We start from the raw sequence: 25,412 nt of genomic DNA, 5'->3' as shown, positions 1-25,412 counted from the left end.
CTGTGAAGACACTCATGCTTCCAATGTACAATGACACTAAGTAAGAAGAGAGAGTTCCTGAAAAGGTGAAAAGTTAGCTCAGATTCTAACTAGTTTAATATAAAGTTAAGAGCTTTTATTAATATGAAATCTCCTATTAATATAGGAATTTGTTTGCTGTCTTTGAAAATCATATTTTCTCCCTGTCTCTGGAAACTTTATTAGGGGAGTGAAAAAGTACTTGGCTCCAGGGAATCAGTTTCTGTGGTTTACTGGTCAAGAGATTGTCTCTCTTATTTTTTTCTGTTTTCAAATGATAAATGTGTCTCCTTGACATTTAAGCCATAGAGAGTACATCTTATCATTAGTTCTGGATCCTGTTACCTCAACTTTTTATTGTGTTCTGTTTGGTAATTAAAAGGATTTTAGCAATTGGTTTACTTTCTTGTGGATTTTAAACATGGGCATTAGAGTGTATATGCCATACTAATATTTGGTAAATCTTCTAAGATACAGCAAGTTCAAAATGAATTAACTTAAGATATTTGAAACAAAATGTTTTGATTTTAAAGTAATTCTAAGAAATATGAGGAAATTGAAATGAATGTATACTTGTTTAGACACTTTCTTCTATTCTGTTAAGAGGCCATCTGCAAATAACTCCTGAGTCCTGCAGTACTAAATAGGTGCCCACTACCATTCCAGTTGAGGGCACACATCACTGTTTTGCTTTCGTAAATCTTTCCCATTACATCACCAGGATGGAGCAAGGGCTATTTAAAAGTGAAATGTAAAAGCAGTTCTTTAAAAAAAGTTTGTCAGGTTTTTTATTGCTTTTGCACTAATAGCAGTGTGAGTGAAAAGTACCATTAAAGTTTATTATCTGCCAAATTTTGCAGAACCCAGCCTTTACATAGAATGGGCTTTGTGCTTTTAGCTGTTCCATGCAAGGAACCAATCAACCTGTGTGTTACTTTATGACCAGACCTCAGTATTTGTGTCAGAACCTCAATGGTCTCCTCTGTTTTCTTCCACATTTGGTCTCAGATTGATCGTGGTCACAATAAGGAAACAACCTGTATTTATTTTAGAAGGTAAAGTTTAAAAAAATTGATATATTAACTAAATCAAGTAACTTGACATCAGATAATCTGTTTTCTCATTATTTCTGGTTTTTTTTGTACTGCTCATCTTCTACCCATTATTCCTTCTCTAGATAAAATCTGTCAGTGATAGAGTTTCAGATTGTACATTTCTAGATAATTTATTTCACTTCCATTTATTTTATGCCCAAAAGGTTATGAGATAATACTAATTTATGGCGAGTAGCTTGAACTTTGACTAGTTCTCTGAACCTTGTTGAAGGCATATGAACACACAGTACACCCATTTAGCCCATTATTTGGGGGAAAAAATGTGTGCCCAAGTGTTTGGATGTTTTATTGTATATTTCCAAGTAATCAAAAAAAAAAGTTAACAAAGGAAAAAAACGAAGATTTTCTGTGGTCAGGAATTTTGAAACTGCTTCTGTTGATATGACTATCTTAAAAAATAAGATTTCATAATAATCCTAATCTCTAGTTCTGTTGGAGCCTTATTTGCTCACGTCTCCCTTTTTTCCTTTTCGGTTCTCAGTCTTTGTGTGATATATTGAATGTCAAGCTTGCTTTACTAAGCCCAGTCTATATTACTTCATAGATCAGATGGGAATGTCCATCCAGTTTCCCAGAGTTGCTTTAATACTATGTGTTTAATGAGATTTGCATTTGTATACCTCAATTTCTCATGGCCCTGCAGTAAAATCATAGCTTGATATACTGACCAGATTTCTGGCCAGTAATGACTGTTGTATTGTATTGTATTGTATTGCAACAATCACTGTGGTACTGTATACCTAAATCTCTGTCGTGATTAAATACTCTGTAATAGACATGGTGCCAGGTGATTGGAGAATAGAAGCACAAAAATGCTTTACTTTAAGAACTGTTCTTTCTTTTTAAATTATTTTTAATTTTTTTATTTCAATAGGTTTTTGAGGAACAGGTGGTATTTGGTTACATTAATAAGTTCTTTAGTGGTGATTTCTGAGATTTTCGTGCATCCATCACCTGAGCAGTGTACACTGTACCCAATGTGTAGTCTTTTATCCCTCGTACCCCGCTCATCCTTCCTCCTGAGCCCCCAAAGTCCATTGTATTATTCTTATGGCTTTGTGTCTTATAGCTTAGCTCCCACATACGAGCGAGAACATACGATGCTTAGTTTTCCATTCCTGAGTTACTTCACTTAGAATATTGGTCTCTAATTCCATCCAGGTTGCTGTGAATGCCATTATTTTTTTCCTTTTTATGGCTGAATAGTATTCCATGGTATATATATTTTCTTTTCTTTTTTTTGAGACTGAGTCTCGCTCTGTCACCCAGGCTGGAGTGCAGTGGCGCGATCTCGGCTAACTGCAACCTTCGCCCTCCGGGTTCACACCATTCTCCTGCCTCAGCCTCCCAAGTAGCTGGGACTACAGGCACTCACCACTACGCCCGGCTAATTTTTTTTGTATTTTTAGTAGAGACGGGGTTTCACTGTGTTAGCCAGGATGGTCTCGATCTCCTGACCTCGTGATCTGCCCATCTTGGCCTCCCAAAGTGCTGGGATTACAGGTGTGAGCCACCGAGCCCGGCTGGTATATATATTTTCTTTATCCACTCATTGATTGATGGGCTTGGGCTGGTTCCACATTTTTACAATTGTGAAATGTGCTGCTATAAACATGAGTGTGCAAGTATCTTTTTCATATAATGACTTCTTTTCCTCTGGGTAGATAACTAGTAATGGGATTGCTGGATCAAATGGTAGATCTACTTTTAGTTCCTTAAGGAATCTCCACACTGTTTTCCATAGTGGTTGTACTAGTTTACATTCCCACCAACGGTGTAAAAGTGGAGAACTGTTGTTTCTAAAATTCTAATATACCTCTTAATTACAACTTTTGAAAAAGTATAGACAAAATTATCCCAGAGTGAGGCTTGACTTGAGCCAAATTCTTTCCCTTCTTAATTTTTTCCTCTCTGTTTTAGTACTATATCTGCAGTTGCTTCAAAGAGCAACAACTTCATAGCATTTTGAAATCAAATTAAGGACATTTCTCTGCAGAGGTTATGTGTTATGTGAAAGTCTTCAGTATGTCTGTGGGATGTACAGTTAATTACTTGTTTGTGATTTCCTTGAGCATTAAAGTGATTTCTCATTTTTTTCCTTAGTACAAAATACCTCTTCATTTATCACAAAAATCTATACATTGAGATTGTCCAATAACTACATTGAATACTCTGAGCTAAATTTAGGCCATGAGCAAATATAAATTTAAAATAGTATTTGTCAATTATAAGACATTCCGAGTATGTGTGTGTACGTGTGTGTGTGTGTGTGTGTGAATCTATGTCTGTGTGTGTGTTATAGCTGTTGATATTTTGCTTTTTATCACCAGGTTCCAGTACAATGGTCAGATATGGTCACTTTGAAAGCCAGGATGACAAATTATGGATTACCTAGATATCGGTGGCTTACTCATGCTTGGAATTTTTTTCAGAGAGAGGTAAGTGCTAAAATTTCTGAGGTAGAGAGAGTGAAGTAAGTGATGCACCTTCAAACCAGACGTTTAAAGCTTTGGCTTTGGTAATTTCCTCTGTGCTGAAAAATTAAGCCTATGATTCAGTAACCTCTGGTGCAATTCTTTCTTGAAAAATATCTTAAGTAACTTCATAGCCTGATTTTCTTCCCATATATACCATTTCCCCTTTATTTCACATGGTTCACATATATTTAAGAACTTCTGAAAAGCCATTTTGCTAAATTATTGTGAAGTTTTCCTTTTATGAGAGTTAACTTGATAAATATCCAAGTTCCAGACAAATAGATTTTTTCATGACTTTTAGAGCTCTCAATATTTTAAACATAATTTTAGTTTTAAAAAAATGATTGTTCTCATTTGGGACTTTGAAGTCAGTATATTATTAATGGCATGATCTGTTCAGAAAGACCTTGGTTAAAATCATAGCTGTGCTGCTTAGTATTAAGTGAGCTTCTATAATTTACATAACTCCCTTAAGTCTTGGTTTTCTCACCTGTAAAATAGTGATAATAAAAATACCTATCTCTTCAGGTTGTTGAGAAGATTAAATGATGTCATAAGTTAGATTTCATTTAGCCTATGGTTATTAACAATAACATTACAAAGTATAGGTGCGTTTAGCATTTCTTACCTAACCGCCATGTAGCACTGCACCGAACCATCTTCTCAAGTGAGGACTGTATTCAGATGTTTAAAATTTGGTGACTTGAAGTTAATCATTGATCTTGCTTCAAACCAAGCTCTTCTTCCAAGCAGTTTCCTTGTGATTGAAGTGACATTCCCGGATGGATAAGTATTTCAGTTTCATTTAATTTATCTTAGTGCTAGGCCGCAAAGCATTTGAGAATTAGTGTCTTACGTGATAGCAAGATCTCTGCTCACTTACTTTGTCCTGGATATGGGCAGAGGTTCAAGTCCAGGACAATCTCCAAATCTGGCTCTCTGTGTACAACTGTTGAGATGGTAAAAATTATCATTGTAACACAGATTTCCTGTTTATTTAAGTGCTTCCTAACTTTGTTTATTTATTGTATATTTGTGCTAAAAACAACACAAAGAGAAAATAAGCATTAGGAAATTTATAGTAAGTTATGTCAGCTACCGTCCTGAGTAGATGCTGCCCAGAGCTCGTTATTTTCTGGAATTTGTGATGTAGATAGTGATAATCCAGGTTAAAAAACAAAGTGAGTTTTTTTCTGATGGAAGCTCCACCTAGATGGACAATGTACAAGTACTGCAAATGATAGCTCACTTATTTTTAGATTTGTTACATGGTAAGTTTCCTCCTCCATTATCATAAGACTATTTTATGTAAATGGAGATGGTGAAGACCTCTAAGAACCTGAGTTTTTTTAAATCCCTTATATCCCTTATATTACTTTGCAATGACTGCTTGCAGATGGCCATCTTCTCCCCGTGTCTTCACATTGTCTTCCATATATATATATATTTAAATACCCTCTTCTAATAAGAACATCAGTCATATTGGATCAGGGCCCACCATAATGACCTTATTTTAACTCAACAACCTCTATAAACTCTATCTCCAAATACAGTCACATTCTAAGGTACTGGGGGTTAGAATTTCAACATACGAATTTGGGTGGGGGACCCAATTCTAGAATAACCTATATTGCAGAAAGCAACTTTATCAGGTGCCAGTCTCCTTTGCTCCTCATTCAGTGCAATTCTATGCACGTACCTCAACTTAGCGGACTCTCACTTAAGCCCCAATGACGTTTGTTTAATACCTTTTTAGAATACTAACTTTAAAAAATGTGTTTATTTATTTATTTTAACATAGTAGTTGGAGCATAGGCTTTGGAATAGACTGTGCCACACTCTGGCCTGTAACTTTAGCAAGCTACTTGACCGTCAAAGGCCTCAGTTTACTCATATGTAAAATGGATGGTATTTTCTAGAGCTTGACACGTTAGCAAGAGTAGTACTATCTCACAATACGATATTAAAGTAGACAGGAAAATGACAAGGAGATGTAGACCACAGTAATATGTTGGTATGATGTTGGGCTTACTTAAAGGAGTTTTCAGAAAAAGTTTCAGAATAAATTCATTATCTTCTGTTGAAGGACAATTATATACAAATGCTTTCTAAAATAAAAGTAAGTTCAGCACTGAACATTGTATACTTATAATGAGAAAGAACATTATATACTTATATTTGAGAAAGTCATTTATGTAGAATATCTTATTTCCTGACAAAGCCATATCGATAGGCTGTTCCTTGCTGGATGGAGTTAGAGAGTTCCAAGAACTGTTCTGTCATCAACACAGAAAGGACTCATGTCATTAGCAAAGGAGAGAAATGGATTTTCTTTGAGTGCAAGAATTTAAAAAGATGGACTTGGAAAATTAACCTTTCCTTGTTTATGATTTTTATGAAGTCCTTATACTACATATATTATTTAAGGATATTTAATGTCTTATGTAAAATATGTGACGTCAAATTATTGACTAAATTTGTGATGTTTATAGTATACTCATGACCTTGAGAGCAAGTTTAAAAAGGAAAAACATATATATTTTTTAAGTTTCTCAAAATTTTAGTATTACCCATAGCTTTCAGTAATTCATCATTTGTAATACTCTTAAGATGATTTTTTTTCTGTTTAAAAATCAGACATTTAGGCCAGTGTAACAACGCAGAATACTTTGTGGTATTTTCATTGTTTCCTTTTGCACGAGAAGTTCAGAATTCTTCAAAATTAATTTTAGTTAAATTTTGAAATCGTGGGGGATTGTGATATTTTATGATGCAATGTCAAACCTGGACATAGATTGATCTGTTCGACTGCATAATTTGCATAGCCAGTCACTCTTGGCAAAGTTCTCAGTGACTGCCCATAGTCCTTGTTTCTGGCTAGAGGGGAAAGAGCAACCTCCCTCTCCACTCAAGGACAGAAAATTATTCATCATAGTTAATTGTTCTGAATCTAATCTATAGAGGTCCTTAAGCAGTGTTTCCAAACCTTGATCAGAGAAAGTTTTTGCTAATCTTTGGAGAAATGAGATAAAAAAGAAAAAATGTCAATATAGTTTTTCTTAAATCCAATTTTATTCAAGCTAAAGGCACACCATTTCTTCTGAGATTATGGTAATAGAATATGAACATTTATTTCAAGAATCTTGCTCAGTTGAATAAACATTAGTTGGCCAGACCTATGTTTATTTCTTAAAGTTTTTGGATATTTTACTAGCTGAGGAATCGATGTCTGCTAACTTTTTGTGATGTGGGCTTTGGTCAACACATGTTTTTACAAAGATTACAGAAACTTTTAATATAATATTTGAATATGTTGGGCAATAGAAAAATTTGATTAACTGGCCCTTGGTGGTTAGATGTTTAATGATAAAGGTAAGGTGTCAGCTACTTGGGTTTGTTAGTGTGTATGTTCAATCTGTTGCTATGTATAGTCACTTGTAGACAAGCTTACAGTTAGGGAGTGAGTCTCAGTCATGCCTGATTTGTTTTTATGTGTTATGGGCATTATTACTCAGAATTCTTCCATTATGCAATCGTTAGCCATGGTGTTCCTTTACTACATTTCTATCATCAACATAGACTGTACATATATCATTAGGTGATGACAGATATAGCTCTGGGTACAAAAATTTAAAAAAACTGATGTTTAATCTCCTATAAGTTAAGAAAATATTTTTGTGGTTTCTGAGGCTGACTAGTGATTTTTTTTGCAGTTTAAGTGCTGTGGAGTGGTATATTTCACCGACTGGTTGGAAATGACAGAGATGGACTGGCCCCCAGATTCCTGCTGTGTTAGAGAATTCCCAGGATGTTCCAAACAGGCCCACCAGGAAGATCTCAGTGACCTTTATCAAGAGGTAAGGCCATATATGGTTCATTTATTATGGATAGATGTTTTCTTAGGAATAACTTTAAAGAATCAACAATATGCCAATGAAATTTTCCGTCTCTGTCTAAATATAAAAGGCCTTAAAATTTTTCTCTGATATGGGGAGAAGCAGAAGAAAGCTAAAAAACAACATAAAAATCTAAACATTAATCACATTTTAATAAAGGGAAGTGGGAAAGACCAGGTTTTGTAATTAATTGGATTTTGAACTGTTTTGTTTTGAATCAAGTTCCGACCGCTTGGGGATCCTTTGAAACAGACACAGGCAGAGTATGTAGCTAACACTGGATATGCAAGAAACGCAGGGTTTGGAGTTCCTGGACAGAATACGTATTTTAAGAGCCCCTAATAGATCACCAACACATAGGAGGGGAAAAAAAGAACCTCTCCAAAGAAAATGCTACCGTGCTACTCTCCAGCTCCCCCTGCTGGCTAATGATTAGTGATGTCAGTTTCAGTTCACTGATTGAAGTTTTATGCTCAGTGGCAGTAAAGTCAATCCTCATGTGGCCAGGAAATTTACATACTTGTGTTTTCTGGGAGAATTGATCAGAATAATCAATTACTCCATTTTAGCAGAAGTTTTCCTATTCATTCATTTTTACTGATGATTTTCAGACTTTGTTAGCAGTAAAATTCTATTTTCAGATTAAAATCTAAGACTGCACTGTCCTCTACAGTAGCCAAATAGCTACATGTGGCCATTTGAATTAAAACTAATTAAAATTAAAATGTCTGTTCCTCTGTTGCACTAGCTACATCTCAAGTGCTCAACTGCCGCTTGTGACTAGTGGCCCCTGTCCTGGACAATGCAGATATAAGACATTTCCATCATCACAGAAAGTTTTGTTAGGCAGTCTTTATCTAGAATGGAAATGCAAAATGTGAATCAGATAGAAGGGAAACTGCTTAGGCTAAGGGGTTGGGATCATTCCCCAGATACATCTCTAGTCAAGTACTGGTATCACAAGGCACTGCTCACACTATTCATAATATAACTCATGTATATATAGTAGGGCTATAAAGAATGAAAATTTAAAACAAAACACATCAGGATTTATAACACTTGCATTTTGATATATTTCAAGGTGGTCATCTTAGGAGGTTATACTTTTTATCCCTAGGAATACTACCATTCAAAACATCTTTTAGACTGTCTGCCAAAGTCAGTTGTTGAGATGGGCAGTCAATTTATATTGTAAATTAATTAATTTGGATGTTGTAATTAATTAAATAATGCTGTACTACCTATACAAGTGATCCATTATATTCATGTCCTAGATATGAGTCACTCTGGGCTGTTACTCATATCTCAGAAGACAAGAATATGTCACCATTTAAGGATATCCAAAATAAAGTGCTTTCGACTCTGAAGGCATGCCCCAAATGAGAGTGCCAAGTATTTTTTAGGAGTTTAAAAATTGTTATAATTTCCTAGAGCTGCCATAACAAAGTCCCACAAACTGAGTGGCTCTGACAACATAAATTTATTGTCACAGTGTTCTGGAGGCTAACTCCAAGATTAAGGTGTCAGCAGGGTTGATTCCTTCTGAGGGCCATGAGGAGAAATCTATTTCATGCTTCTCCCCTAGCTTCTGGTGGTGCACTGACAATTTTCCCAGTTCCTCGTCTTTTAGAAGCATCACCCTGATCTGTTTCATCTTCACATGGTGTTCTCCTTGTCTGTGTGTCTCCAAATTTTCCCTTTTTATAAGAACAACAGTCATATTGGACAAGGGGCCCACTGTCCTCCAGTCGGACCTCATCTTAGTTACATCTGCAACAATCCTATGTTCCAATAAGATCACATTCTGAGGTACTAAGCTCTTTAACATATGAATTTTGGGAGGACATAATCCAACCAATCACAAGAATTATTCAAACAATTGAATAATTCAGGCTTTTTATTTTAAAAGATGATCAGAATACTTTTTGTCATGCTCACACTGCTGAGAAGCATTGTGTTTGGATGTTATTGTTTTATACATACTTTGTTTAGAAACATTTGGCTTTGAATGAAAAGGAATATACAAAATATAGTTTATTGAACAGAAAGTTGTTGTAGGTTAGTGTCTGTACGTTCTTCAGTGATTATGGCACTGAACCTAGTTCTTTTGTTTTGGGTGAAAGCTGAATATTGGCTAGTGTCTGTAGTAGGAATCATCAACTAATAAATGCAGCAAACTCCTACTTATTCCATAAAATGGAAAACAGTACTAATATTTCTGAGGTAGTATTACATATAAACATATTATGGATATTCCAATATACTATAACTCACTATTAGACATTAAAAGAACAGATGGCTACAATATAGTTAGAAGTATAGATGTGTAAATTGAAACCTACCAAATTTCCTAGTGTGAATTGTCCATTTGTTAGTTTTTACCAGTAGCAAGTCAATGTGATAATTATTGGGCCACAACATTATGGTATAATTTGTATCTGCTTTAGTGATTAATACTGATGATATGATTATAACTACTATTGATCATGAGATCAACTTACCAGATCTTCCCATAAAGTCTGAATATGGACTAATTCTCTTCAGTTTTACTTTATTTAGCTGAAGACTGTTCCACATTATACATTTAATATAATTTTATTGTTGTAAAAATACAATTCATCTTCACTACTTTTGTTAGATTGTTTTCACTAATAATACTACTTTATAAAGGGATGCTTTACTTTTAGGATATCTATAATTGCTTGCTCCATGAATTTTGAAATTGAAACAAGCCATACTATTGTGCATGTACAAGTTGATAACCCAGATTATTTTGAAATTTGTTCATATTTTTATCTGAAGAATTTTAATAGCAAGCTGGCATTGTCAGCCATGAGATGTTCTTTAGACACAGACTTCCAGCTAAGATGGGGGCTTATTATATCAGAGTAACCTGCTTTTGCATTTTACAACTAATAACATACGCTGATATTGGTAATGATATAGTATGCAATTATATGCATAGTTGACTTACAAAAGAGGATCATTCAGTAGTTTTATGGCATAAGTACAATTAAATCCATGATTAAAAATAAGACATAATTCCACTTTGCCCTGGAGAACATATGTTTCCTAATTACAGCGTGTCCAGAGATCATTCAGTAGGAAGATGAAGGTTCTAAAAGGAGAAATAAGTGAGGAACAGCTGGAGGTATTTGGGATGTTTATTCAGAAGTTGAGAGTACTGAAGGGAGATAGTTGAGATGTCTTCAAATATTTCAAAGTTCATAATTCAGAACAGGAACTAGACTTACACATTGTTGCTCCAAGGGCCAGAAGTTACAGGAAGGAAATTTTGAATCAATAGAAGGAAGACCTTGCTCATCAAAATCCATCCAATTGTGAGACAGGTTATCTTGTAAAATAATGAGTGTCTCATCACTAAAAATATTGAAGTCAAGGTCAGATAACCATGTCATTGGTAGTGTAGAATGGGTTTTTAAATTAAGAATGAATCCAGACTAGATGAACCACAAGGTCTCTCTTATCTTTCATATTCTGTAAGCTCAGAGATAAAAACTGGCTTTCTTCCTGCAATCATTCTTCAGTAGTCTGAAGTTAAGGAAATAAATCATTCTCAGCCATCTGGTGGCCTGCATGGTCCCTGACCCAATAATATTTTATGACGCATTTGGAAACCTGTGAAAAATGACAGCAGAAATATAGCGACAATTGCACATTTAGAAACATTCAGGAGCCTTGTTAGGTTTGGCACACAGCTCTTCAAATATCCATAATAAGCTTCAAACTTGTATTAAAGTATAGGTTTAAAAATCTATAATGAAAATACCTCTGACCCTCAGTTTGGATCTATCACATTCACTCATTCAAAATAATGATACGATAACCAATATTCATTCAGAATATTTTGTGATTGCCTACTGGGTTCCATTTGCTCTTCTAAATGCTAGGGATATAGTGGAGAGTGTTACAGACTAAAATCTCTTCTCCTATATAATTTATATTCTAGTTATGGATACATACGTTTAACAAGAGAAAAACAGCAATAGAAAATAATTTCAGGTGGTGGTAAGCACTTTGAAGACTCTGAACAGGGTAATGTGCTGGAGCTTTGTTGGGAGGGAGTTACTTAGATTGTTAGGAATAGGCCCTCTTAGGAGGTGATATGTGAACTGAGACCAGTTGACGAAAAGGAAGCACCCATGCTGGGGAACAGTGTTTTTGGCCAAGGAAACTGCAAGTATAAAGGCCCACCCTTGGGTGGTCTGGGCCCGTGATTACTGACAGCCCACTCCCCTGTTCTTTGGAATCACCTGTGTAACCACACTCTAAATGCGAGGTGTAAGACTTGGCCTTGGCAAAATATCAGACTCAGAGTTTAAGTTGGCAAAGCACAAGCCTATGGTATCTCTTGTCTTCTCTCACCTGCTGAGTTTTTCATCATATCAGTTACTGAAGTGCAATGTCTTGACTTGATCCGGAGAAGAGAAGCATAAATAAAAGACATAAAAGACGGCAGTTAGAAAATAAGTCTTTATAGAGCAGGGACACTCAACCTCTTGCCCATGGACCAGGGCTCTTCTTGGATGGACTTCAAGGAAAAAATGATACTGCAAAAATTGTTTTCAATATTTTATATCCATTTTTTTTCCAGGAAATAAGAGCCATAGCTTTCATCAACTCTTCTTGGGGTTCCATATGTAAAAGAATGAGAAAACACAGTTGTAAAGAATAGTTGCAGCACTTACTGTCTCAGATAGGAAACTTAGCATAAATAGCCCCTCAAAAAGGCTGAAATGCCATTTTACTCCTCTGTGTGCTACCTCAAGAAAAATAAATGGAAGTAAACAGGCTCACAACAGGCCCTGCTTCAAATGGACTGACTCAAAATGTAAAACAAAGAGGGACAGAACGTCAACTAAAATATACCTCCAGAGACACATTTCTTTGTCTAGTAGTTAGAAGAAAGACTACTATTCAAATATATTGGCTGCTTCTTCAGAAAAGTAGTATTCCCACAGATTTATGTAAGGGCTGGACACAGACATGTCCTCCACACTTGTGTGCCTTTGGGACACTTTTCCTTTAGACCCTCATACTTTCTATGTTCCATGTGTTGGGTTTGAGTTTTAAATATTCTTAATAATTTCCACTTTGACAAACCCATTTATACCTCTTTAGAAGTTTATTTATTTCTTCTCCCAATGCTAGAAAACACTGACAAATAAAGGAAATTGGGAACAACAGGGGGTGTGATTGTGAAGGGATGTGACCTTTTTCTCTGAGTCTTGGCTTACAGGAAAAAGAACCTCATAATGACAAGTGTGTATGGGTTACCAGTGCTCACAGAAGGTAAACAGACTTGTAGAGGTGCTCCTCCAGATTAAAAGTGAGGGTAGCTCATGTTGCTAAAGAAAAAATAAATCATTTAATGACACTTGTTAAAGACAAGATAAGAAGCCAGTTACGGTGATTCATGCCTGTATTCCCAGCACTTTGGGAGGCTGAGGCGGGTGGATCACTTGTGGTCAGGAGTTCTAGACGGGCCCAACATGATGAAACCCTAACTCTACTAAAAATACCAAAAGTAGCTGGATGCTGTGGTGCATGAGTGTAGTCCCAGCTACTTGGGAGGCTGAGGCCGGAGAATCACTTAAACCTGGGAGGTGAAGGAGAATCACTTAAACCTGGGAGGTGAACCTAGGCGGTGAAGGTTGCAGTGAGACTAGATTGTGCCACTGCACTCCAGCCTGGGCGACAGAGTGAGACTGTCTCAAAAAAAAAAAAAAAAAAAAAAGATAAGGAAAACTTTATTTCAGCGGGGATTATCGGGATAGGAATAAGGCCACTGCAGTGTGGTCTTGCAGTGGGGGAGACAGATTAGGCTCAATTCAGAATACAACATGGGCAAGTGGGAATTTATAGTCAAGGAGCAGGCTGGGGGTCAGAGGATGGAAAATCATTAAGAGGAAGCATAGTGGTGAGGGATGGGATTCTAGCAAACCTTACCTAACAAGATTCCTACTGAAGGCAGGCCAGGGTGATCAGACATCAGCTGGACAATGGGTGGAGAAGGAAGAAGCCAGTTAGATATCAAGGATGATCAAGTATGAAGAATGGGGAATCTCACTAAACCTACTTACCAAGATTCCTGCTAAAATTGGACAATGCAGAGACAAACACCAAAGTCCAAACGTCAAGGTTCTTTTGAAAAAGAACTCAGTGGAGCCTGAATAGAGTTTGGTCATGGAGAGAAACTGTATCAGTGGTGAACCATGTGGGATGGGCTGTTTGAGGGTTTTATTCTCTCAGTTGAGTGTTGTATGATATTTGACTTGAGAGTCATGAATTCACACTCTGAGCCCTCATCCTGATTAGAAATACTGCTCTCACCTGTCTCCTCTATACTCTGCTGTCCTTGGCAAATGATATTTGTTTTATAACCAATATTATTTTTTCTGGGCGATATTTGAGTTCTCAACACTTTTTGTTAACACTTCTTTCCTGCTAACATCTTTGACCAATTAGAAAGATGAGCCAATACAGTATGTGTATTTGTTTTGACTGATAGAAATAACTTTTGCTTTGCAATTTTCATATACAACATTCTATTATCATAAATGTTTCCTCATCACTCCTGAGCCATAAGTGGAGATCTGACAGAGTGTTGTGGGAATAAAAGGCCATGGTTGGGAGTGGCCTTTCTGGCACGCTCCATCTAGTTATAAGGTCAACTGTTTTTTTCCCAGACAACCCAGCTCTCCAGTTATTAGTAGGATTCTACTTCAGACCAAGTAAATTGCCACACTTGAAACAAAAAATTAGGGGCAAGTATTAAAAGAGAAGGCCGAGGCAGGGAGTGAGAAGTCATAGCTTAGACCTCCAGCTAGGTACTGGCTAGTTACACCAACATAGAAGTTGGTCAAGTCCGCATAGAACAGATTCCCAACATCAGTAGCTAAAAGAAAAGGTAGGAATTAGAAAATATTTAAGTGGGGCACAAAAAAAAGGAGGCTGACACAGAGCAGGCAATCCTTAATTGCTATCATCTTTATGATTGAGATACCCAATGGGAACACATAGCAGTGGTAGTAACTCTTTGGGCTTCTAATCTTAAAGAATAAGTAGCTGTAAGCCACGTGCAGAAAATATCAGGGTGGCACAGGGTCGAAAAAGGGCATTCCCAGCCAAGAAACAATGGGGCAAAGTTAGAGCTGGAAGCAAGAGAGCACAGCTAGAGCACAGGGTGTGAGAAGGGCCACATTTACAGGGATACCAAAGGCAGGGGTTGGATTCTGAAGAGTCCTGTATGTCCTGATAATACGTGGGTATTTTATACTGAAGTCTGCGAATAGTTGCCGAATAAAAAGGGAAACATATTCACAAATTTGAGGCATTACTATAAAAAGACGGTTTAGGACAATGTAGTCATAGGATTCTGATTTTTTAATAATGAAACTTTTTTCTCAGGTAAACATCCATAAAGCCTCCTGCTCAGATAGTCAACAGCAGGCAGTTTGCAGTTTGCAGGTTCAGTGGTTATTTAGATGGAATATCCCCAAGAATTTCCATTCTCAGGGTTCTTTTATATAAAGTCAAAGACGCTCCTTCCTGTCTCTCTACTGACTTCATTATCTCCTCTGCAAGTAGCTGCTGATGGGATCTGGTTGACTGTGACTTGCGGTTGTATCTGTATTTTGAGATACGTCCCATCAATACCTAATTTATTGAGAGTTTTTAGCATGAAGAGTTGTTGAATTTTGTCAAAGGCCTTTTCTGCATCTATTGAGATAATCATGTGGTTTTTGTCTTTGGTTCTGTTTATATGCTGGATTACATTTATTGATTTGCATATATTGAACCAGCCTTGCATCCCAGGGATGAAGCCCACTTGATCATGATGGATCAGCTTTTTGATGTGCTGCTGGATTCGGTTTGCCAGTATTTTATTGAGGATTTTTGCATCAATGTTCATCAAGGATATTGGTCTAAAATTCTCTTTTTTGGTTGTGTCTCTGCCCAGCTTTGGTATCAGGATGATGCTGGCCTCATAAAATGAGTTAGGGAGGATTCCCTCTTTTTCTATTGATTGGAATAGTTTCAGAAGGAATGGTACCAGTTCCTCCTTGTACCTCTGGTAGAATTCGGCTGTGAATCCATCTGGTCCTGGACTCTTTTTGGTTGGTAAGCTATTGATTATTGCCACAATTTCAGCTCCTGTTATTGGTCTATTCAGAGATTCAACTTCTTCCTGGTTTAGTCTTGGGAGAGTGTATGTGTCGAGGAATTTATCCATTTCTTCTAGATTTTCTAGTTTATTTGCATAGAGGTGTTTGTAGTATTCTCCGATGGTAGTTTGTATTTCTGTGGGATCGCAAAAAACCCTTCAAAAAATTAATGAATCCAGGAGCTAGTTTTTTGAAAGGATCAACAAAATTGATAGACTGCTAGCAAGACTAATAAAGAAAAAAAGAGAGAAGAATCAAATAGACGCAATAAAAAATGATAAAGGGATATGATTAGATTTTTAACTAGCTAAATTGTCCTTAGTTTTGCTTGAAATGACAGTGAAGCATGTATTTTCTGGTTATGTGCGTTTGTGCTGCTGAAGGTAGATTTTCAGGTCAAAGTTTTTGGGACTTGGTCCAGTCTCTCACTTTGCTTGTTTTAACACCCTCTAACTTCTTATAGATGCAAATTTAAGGTGCCCAAATGGGCCCCCAAGAGAGAAAATATTTGCAGGAGGGGTTTGTGAATAAACTCTGCTCTCTCAGGCTGCTGGAACTGGCCTCACTAGTGAGCAAGAAGCCTTCCAGGTTTTCTGACTCTAGCCTCTTTGTAACTACATTTTTTTGGTAAAAATGAAAAATGATCAGTAAATGCAGTCTTTTACATTTCATTATTCTACCTATGTAATAGGGATATTGCGAGGGTTAAATGAGATATGAGGACCTTTCGTATATTAAGAAATAATAAGATGACTTTTTTCTACTGCATTTTCTATGCACAGATTTAGTTATCTTTCTGTTCTCCTAAGAGAGAGCTAAAGAACAGAAAGTCTTGTAGTGAATTTTATTGCTTGCTGCTTTTTTTAAAGGAAGCATTATTTCCCTGCAGAGCTTAAGATTATCAGTGGAGAACTTTTGGTCTAACCTGTTTAAATCTTGTGAGCTCATTAACTGCTGTCATTTACTTCAATTCTAGAAGAAAGAGGGTTGAAGACTGTATATTTGCATCTGATAATCAATATAGTTATTTCAAATGAGAGTCATGTTTATTTACAAAAACATTAATATTGGCATGTATTGGCACCTAGATTTTATTTACACTTTATCTTCATAAGTACATTAAAAGGCTTCCCGACTTTTTGATGTGGCCTGTGAATATTGAGTACTGAAAAGCCATGGGTGTTCTTCCAATTTTAGAAACTCATTTTGGAGATAGATCAGAGAATAATTTCAAGTGTATAATTTCCTCAAGTGAAATGAGGCATCCTGACATGGCTTCAAATAGATTCCAGGAAATGTAGGGGATTTGTGATTTTTCTCTGATAAAGGTAGTGTTATTATTTACAGCTAATAGTTGACCAGAATTTTAATATTGTAGCAGATAAAGTAGGTTAGCCAACATGTCTCATTCATACCTTTGAATTATCTGAAGTTATTAACATAGGGCTAACCTAGCTTTATTTAGGAAGAAAACATTTTTAAGTAAAATTAATTCAGTGTTTTATTTTGAGAAAAGCAAACAAGTACACTTCAGTTCTTTCCTATTCTGAATAAAATACTCTTTGTGAAATGAAATGCAGTTTTGAATTTTATCATTTGTCTCCTCTTTTTACTCTACAGAAATGTTTGTTTATGCAGCTAAATATCTGTAAATAGTATAATAAATACATATAAACACATCTATGTTTTTTATCTAGACTTAATGTCTTACTTTTCAAGACAAGTTTACACTGAAAAATGTAAACCTTATGCATAATTATTTGACTGGTTCAAAATATGCTCAGGGTTATGTTCAGGTTGAATTACTTCAATAAGAGTGATTCAGAACAGACAGAAAACCCTGGAGCTATTTCAATGAAGAATTTACAGAGTGACTGAGGAGGTCAATCATCTCATACAGACAAATCTGGAAAAATACTGACTATCTCTCAAGAAGAGAACTATTCTTTGGAAAGTTGGTTCTTAACTTAAGTACTTGTGAAAATGATTCACTGATATTCAGCATGACACCTGTGTTAGGCAATTCTTCCATTGCTAGAAATAAATACCTGAGACCGGGTAATTTATAAGAAAATAAGTTTAATTGGCTTATAGTTCTACAGGCTGTACAGGAAAGGCAAATGATAATGGCATCTGCCCCTGGGAAGGCCTCAAGGAGCTTTGACGCATGGCAAAAAGCAAAGCGGCAGCAGGCACATCACATGGCCAAAGCAGGAACAGGAGAGAGAGATGGGGGGTGGTGCTACACACTTTTAAAGAAACAGATCTTGGGAGAACTCCGTTATTACCAAGAGGATGGCCGTTCATGAGGAAACTACCCCCAAGATCTAAACACCTCCCACCAGGCCCTACTTCCAACACTGTGGATTACATTTCAACATGAGATTTGGGTGGGGACAAATCTGCTAATTATATCAACGCCTGTCTGCTGCAAGTTTCTACATGCCTAAAGAGTCAGCAAAGAAATATTTAATTGCATGTACTATAGAGAAATTTGTGCTTTTACTTATATAATTATACTCTGTGTCTTTTAAAATTGAATTTATTAAAGGATATAGGGCAGCATACAACAAAAATACAGTAAATTAATAATAAAATATAAACAGAATTGGAAAGTCAAGGTTAAAGGAAAGAGTAAGCAGAGGTGCTTAACATGAAGACAGACAGTTACTGTGGTTGAGTGTCCTTTTTGCCTCTCAGCTTTCTGACAGCCCAGGTGAAAAGGAGGTACAATCATCACCATAATTCTAATGTTAGGAGAGCAAACATTCTCTCTTTTTGAAGTAATTCAACCTCAAAGGGAGCAAAATTCTAAATATTTTATCAAGTGGGATTTTATATCTACTACTTTATCGAGAAAAAATATCTTCAATACCATTTTTCACAAATTTTACAGAGCAGTTTCTTATGGTGTTTTCCAATACATATCATTAAGTACACCTTGGTGGAAAATAATATGCAAGGGCATAAGTTAATATATTGCAAGTTGGCACATTTTGGTGACCTGGTTTGATGGATGGACATAAAGTACTGAGATGTCAACTGATTTCATTTCTTTTAGATAATCTGTAGTTGACACCTCTTTTGGAGAGACTCTTGATAGAGAAGCATAAAATATAGTTTAATGAATTCTGATGACAAATTTAAGGACTGACGTTCTGCCTTGTTTGAGGAGTTACCTGTATGCTTTTTAAACAAAATGAGGAAATGATCACCTGATATTTTGCTATATAAATGGAGGAGTCTAACTAGGTAGGACCTTTGCTTGGAACAAAGCATACTTGCCTACCTGAGTGTGAACATAATCTTAAGGGACCAGTGATCTGGAAGGACACCAAGTCCCAACTATGTGACGTGTCAATACAATTGCATGTCTACATTTCTGGGCAACCAAAAAAGCTGTTTTGTCATTGGAATCCAAAGTCATTTTCAATAACCTTGATTGTCTTAATATTTCATTGCATTTTATAGTTTTTTAAGTTACAAATCAATGTCATTTTCAAAGAAACATCGACAGAATCAACACAGTCTAGAAAAGGATCAACAGAATGATTAAGTGTACGTATTTGGAAAACTTGAAAACTAGGACTATTTAGCCTGGAGAGGAGAATAATTAAAGAGAAAGGGATAATTGATTCTTCAGCTATGACTGTCTCCCTTATGGAAAAGGGAAGGGTTAAGAGCAGACTAAGAACCAGTGCATCCTTACAAAGAAGGCAGTTTCCAACAAGGGAGTGCTTGTTAAAAATTAGTGTTATTCCGGTGTGGACAGGGCTGTCTAGTGAGTCGGGGAGTCCCTCTCATTAGAACTGCAATTTCATTCATTGTTTTTTTATTCCCCTGTGAGTCATACTTTCTTGTTTCTTTGCATGTCTTATAACTGTTTTTCTTTAAGAGAACAGGACATTTTAAATAATATAATGTGACAGCTCTGAAAATCAGATTTTTCCACCTCTCCAGCATTTGCTGTGTTTATTTATTGGTTCAATGGCATTTTCTAAACTAATTCTGTAAAGGCTGTATTCTTTGTCACATGTGGTCATTGAAGTTTCTGCTCGGTTAGCTTAGTGGTCAGTTAATGAATGGACAGAGATTTCCTTAGATGCCTAGAACCAGTGAGTCTCCCAGCCTTTACCAAGGGTGCACAGAGCTTCAAGGTCAGCCAGAGGAGAGATCTTAGGATCTTTGCAGGTCTTTCCTGGGACTATGCACAGCCCCTGAACCTAAGCACAGCCCTATTCATGTGTGTAATTTTCAAGATCCCCACGAATATGTCAGAGCTTTGTCAAGCCCCCATGTGCACAACTGTTACCAACTGCCTTAGGCAGCCTCAGAGATCAGTAGTTACCTCTAACTGTCGTTGGTAACCTCCTGGGGAGGGAGGGACCAGAGGCTGTTCCCTAGTCGAGCTTCAAGTTCAGGTCAAATAAAGACATCCTGCTGAGTGGGGTCTTCCAGGCCAGACCAGCCATATAGTAACAATCCTCCAGGAAAGGCGCCTTGAAGGAGCTGCAACCCCATTCTGCGCCCTCTGGTGGCAGCTAGGCTGCCAGTTCTCACCAGGATTGCAGGCTCTTGGCTTTCCAGGCTACTGAGGGGAGCAGGGATGGGAATAGGGTAAATGAAAATTCCATAGCACTTGCTGTTCCTAATGAGATTCGGCGGCTTTTCGTGAATAAACGCTCCTCAGATTGCCGCAGACTTTGGTTAATTTCCAGAATTCTAGAAAAATTGAGGCTAACAGGTTTTTTGCCAGTGTTTTCATTGATTACATGAGTAGAGATTCTTTGGAGGTCCTTCCCATACCAGTTTAGCTATGTCACTCTACAAGTGCTTTTTTGCCATGTTTTTAAAAGATAACAAGTTGAATTCATGACTTCCAAGGACCCCTCCCATTCTAGGGTGTTCAGTATTAATAGGTCTCATTCCCCAACCATCCTAGGTGATAGAATTTACTGTACCATTTTAAAAATAAATGTGATTGTTTAAGATAAACTGAAATAGACTTTAAACAGTGCCAAGATATGAAACATAATAAACTGTACTTAATTATCAACCTCTGCCTTATTTTATTCACAGATTTGAAAAGGAAACATTACTTTTCTGGCACAGTTTCTTAGCTTAAAATGAATTAGTCTAAAGAGGTAGGAGATCTTAAGCCAATATAGATACAATTTAAGCCCCAGAGACTATTGAAAGGGTAAAAATCAAGTAATTGACTGACAGCATTTCACAGAGTCGAATCATCAGCGTATACATTTATTGAATGGTTTACTTTTTTGAATAACTAATACATTGTTATTAACTATAGTCACCACTTTGTATTGTAGACCTCTTGAACTTATTCCTCCTAACTGAAATTTTGTATCCTTGAATGGTTTACCTCTAAATCTTTTTTTTTTTTTTTTTTTTTTTTTTGAGACAGGGTCTCCCTCTGTTGCCCAGGCTGGAGTCCAGTGGGGCGATCTCAGCTCACTGCAACCTCTGCCTCCCGGGTTCAAGCAATTCTCATGTCTCAGCCTCCCGAGTAGCTGGGATTTCAGGCATGCACCACCATGCCCAGCTAATTTTTGTATTTTTAGTAGAGACAGTGTTTCACCGTGATGGCCAGACTGGTCTCGAACTCTAAACCTCAAGTGATCTGCCCGCCTTGGCCTCCCAATGTGCTGGGATTACAGGCATGAGCCCCCACGCCCAGCCAGTTTACCTCTAATTCTGAAATCTATTATAATTATTATTACTAAAATATTAATATATTCATGCTAATTCTTCATTCACTAAAAATCCATTTTTGTACTAAGTACTGAGCACATAGGTAAGGAATCAGCTAAACATGATCCAAGGCTGTTTTATATCAATTTCTTCAAAGATAGATGTCAGAAAATAGTGCCACATTATTTGGTAATGATGTTAAATGAAGTTGCCATGCAAATTAATTTTCCAGATGTCTGAAGCCAAACCTTTTTAACTTAACAAATTTTGAGATGACTCTTCCCAAAATATGTAAAATATTTCTCTGCTTCATCAGGAAGCTAATGATCTAATGTCTCCAGAGCAAGTAATCATTTTGGACAGTTATCTCATTGTCCTGTAAAACAGTGGCAGCCACCTTGCTCTTGTAGGGTAGAGCTGTGCCGAGGTACTCATTGGTGACATAATGCTGTGCTTCTGGTGTTTTCATACTCTTTCATGAAGTGTTGTGTCTTGTACTTTTCCATTAATATCTGCTAATCATAGATTTTCCATCTATTTTTAATTTGATCTTTCTGCTTTCTAACCTGTGAACTGACATATCAGACAAGAGATTGTACCTATTGGGTTCTTAACATGTATGAGGCACTATTCTAAGTGTTAAAATGTGTCTGTGCATTTAATCCTCTCAACATCTCAGACAGGTAAGCACTATTATCATCTATGTTTGTAGACAAGAAAACTGAAGCACAGAGAGATTAAGTAACTTGCCCCAAATCACATAGCAGTTCATGATCTTAACCATTATACTATACTGTTGAAGTGGCATCGTTCATCTGGGGTAATACCCAAGGTTAGTTGTCTCAGGCCAAGGAAATCAAGGATGTGAACACACAAGGAGTGAGGTTAAGAGTGAAGGTTTAATAGGTGCAAGAAAGAGAAGAGCTCTCTCCTGCAGAGAGGGTTCCCGAGTGGGTTTTCTGGTCCACAGCAAAATGCAACGGGTTTTAAAGATGAGCTTGAGGAGGCAGAGTCTGATTTACACAGGGCACGAAAGATTCGTCGGACCAGGTGTACCATTCGCATAGTGCATGAAAATCTGGCCACCCCCACCCTAATCTTTTATTATGCAGATGGTCCTCTACTTGGCTGGCACCATACTACCTGTTTCTTTACTGTAGACACAAAGACAAGGGGCGATGGAGCCTCCATGTTGAACATACCTGGCTCCCAGGTAGCCCTTTTTTATTGGCACAGCTGCTGGTATTCACCTGTGCAAGCTTCCAGCTCGCTTGTTTATGTCTACAGCTTGATTTTTCAGGCAGTTCTTTTAATGATTTTGGAGCTGCTTTTTGTTAAAAGAGAAATTCCACTGAGGACTCTTTTACCTTCACTATCTGCCTAAATAATTTATATCTCCTGTATCACTGTGTCATATAAAGATGCTTATTAAAATGACACATAAACCTAAGAGCGAATGAGCTCTCATAGAATACTTGAGTGGAACTCTTTGAAAAATACTTAAATTTTGGTGAGTTGTCTTTGTGATGTCTGTGTTAGTTTCCCACAGAATGTATGTGCATGTCTGTGTTTGTGCAAATTTCTTGTGTTTGTATCAAATAGGTTAAGGTGGCCAGAGAAGCGACTTTACCAAACCAGTGTTAAGTATTATTAAATCATAAACATTGTGTGCTGGATCTGGCTTAATGCCTTTTTATGTGTTTGAAGTTTCACTGGAACCCAGCCACATTCATTCATTCACTTACCGTCTATGGCTGCTTTCTTGTGACAGTGGCAGGGATGAGTAGTTGCCGTAGAGACCATATGGCCCACAGATCCCAAAATATTTACTATCTGGCTCTCTAAAAAAAGAAAACAAGTTTGTCAACCCCTGCTTTAGATATTGGGTTTTATGTCAGTGGGTCTCAATTTCAGGTTTTGAGAAAGACAAAAGAAGGGGTTGGCTCATCGGAATCAACTGGACAGGCTTTTCAAAAGCTACACACCTCCCTCTCTCCTTCTTCTCATCAGCTTTCCCTGAGGAGAACCACTGTCTTAAACTTTATGATCCAAATAGTCTGATTTCATTAACTGATACAGATTTTTTGCTTTCATTAACTATTTTTGGCCTTCTGTAACATATCTAAAGTAATGTTGACCATGTATTTCTTTTACAGGGTTGTGGGAAGAAAATGTATTCCTTTTTGAGAGGAACCAAACAACTGCAGGTGCTGAGGTTTCTGGGAATCTCCATTGGGGTGACACAAATCCTGGCCATGATTCTCACCATTACTCTGCTCTGGGCTCTGTATTATGATAGAAGGGAGCCTGGGACAGACCAAATGATGTCCTTGAAAAATGACAACTCTCAGCACCTGTCATGTCCCTCAGTAGAACTGTTGAAACCAAGCCTGTCAAGAATCTTTGAACACACATCCATGGCAAACAGCTTTAATACACACTTTGAGATGGAGGAGTTATAAAAAGAAATGTCACAGAAGAAAACCACAAACTTGTTTTATTGGACTTGTGAATTTTTGAGTACACTATGTGTTTCAGAAATATGTAGAAATAAAAATGTTGCCATAAAATAACACCTAAGCATATACTATTCTATGCTTTAAAATGAGGAGGGAAAAGTTTCATGTCATAAATCACCACCTGGACAATAACTGATGCACTTAAAATGCTGAAGACAGATGTCATACCCACTATGTAGCCTGTGTATGACTTTTACTGAACACAGTTATGTTTTGAGGCAGCATGGTTTGATTAGCATTTCCGCATCCATGCAAATGAGTCACATATGGTGGGACTGGAGCTATAGTAAAGGTTGATTTACTTCTACCAACTAGTATATAAAGTACTAATTAAATGCTAACATAGGAAGTTAGAAAATACTAATAACTTTTATTACTCAGTGATCTATTCTTTTGATGCTAAATAAATTATATATCAGAAAACTTTCAATATTGGTGACTACCTAAATGTGATTTTTGCTGGTTACTAAAATATTCTTACCACTTAAAAGAGCAAGCTAACACATTGTCTTAAACTGATCAGGGATCTATTTGTATATAAGTCTGTGTTAAATCTGTATAATTCAGTCGATTTCAGTTCTGATAATGTTAAGAATAACCATTATGAAAAGGAAAATTTGTCCTGTATAGCATCATTATTTTTAGCCTTTCCTGTTAATAGAGCTTTAATATTCTGTCCTGGGCTTATATTACACATATAACTGTTAATTTAAATACTTAACCACTAATTTTGAAAATTATCAGTGTGATACATAGGAATCATTATTCAGAATGTAGTCTGGTCTTTAGGAAGTATTAACAAGAAAATTTGCACATAACTTAGTTGATTCAGAAAGGACTTGTATGCTGTTTTTCTCCCAAATGAAGACTCTTTTTGACACTAAACACTTTTTAAAAAGCTTATCTTTGCCTTCTCCAAACAAGAAGCAATAGTCTCCAAGTCAATATAAATTCTACAGAAAATAGTGTTCTTTTTCTCCAGAAGAATGCTTGTGAGAATCATTAAAACATGTGACAATTTAGAGATTCTTTGTTTTATTTCACTGATTAATATACTGTGGCAAATTACACAGATTATTAAATTTTTTTACAAGAGTATAGTATATTTATTTGAAATGGGAAAAGTGCATTTTACTGTATTTTGTGTATTTTGTTTATTTCTCAGAATATGGAAAGAAAATTAAAATGTGTCAATAAATATTTTCTAGAGAGTAGTGATTTGTCTCTGCCTACTTTTTAATACATTACAAGCACTTATGCCACTTGAGAAGATTATCAAGGGGAGAAAAACATGAGAAAGAATGATTGCATAAAGTATTAATATTGATTTCCAAACTCCGGAATGGACCTATAAGAATATGTATTTTCACTGAGAGGAGTCAAAAAGATGCCCATTTTTCACTTTTGCGTTTTACCTAAATGTTAAATAATATACTTGTTTGAGATAATATAAAAATATGCCCATTTGTGTTATCTTTTCAATGTT

General features: G+C 36.5%; 1 protein-coding gene across 7 annotated transcripts in view; it reads left to right on the top strand.

Annotated features, from left to right (window-relative positions):
• Positions 1 to 25,140, top strand: part of TSPAN12 (tetraspanin 12) — a 69,481-nt gene extending 44,341 nt beyond the window's left edge. For 6 of the 7 annotated variants that reach the window (XM_054495642.2, XM_063667795.1, XM_054495641.2 and 3 more), the window contains 3 exons: positions 3,464 to 3,571; positions 7,324 to 7,467; positions 23,564 to 25,140. In XM_054495642.2, the coding sequence (XP_054351617.1) occupies positions 3,464 to 3,571; positions 7,324 to 7,467; positions 23,564 to 23,869 (558 nt within the window). In that variant the 3' untranslated portion in view covers positions 23,870 to 25,140. Of the gene's footprint in view, positions 1 to 3,463; positions 3,572 to 7,323; positions 7,468 to 17,797; positions 21,103 to 23,563 lie in introns of those variants that run through there. The other variant, XM_063667796.1, reaches the window with a different exon arrangement.
• Positions 25,141 to 25,412: the final 272 nt, after the last annotated feature.

The sequence above is a fragment of the Pongo pygmaeus genome, chromosome 6 (assembly GCF_028885625.2).
Source record: "Pongo pygmaeus isolate AG05252 chromosome 6, NHGRI_mPonPyg2-v2.0_pri, whole genome shotgun sequence".
Taxonomy (NCBI): Eukaryota; Metazoa; Chordata; class Mammalia; order Primates; family Hominidae; genus Pongo; species Pongo pygmaeus.
Note: the sequence above shows the minus strand (reverse complement) of the source record. Positions and strands in the feature narration are given on the sequence as shown.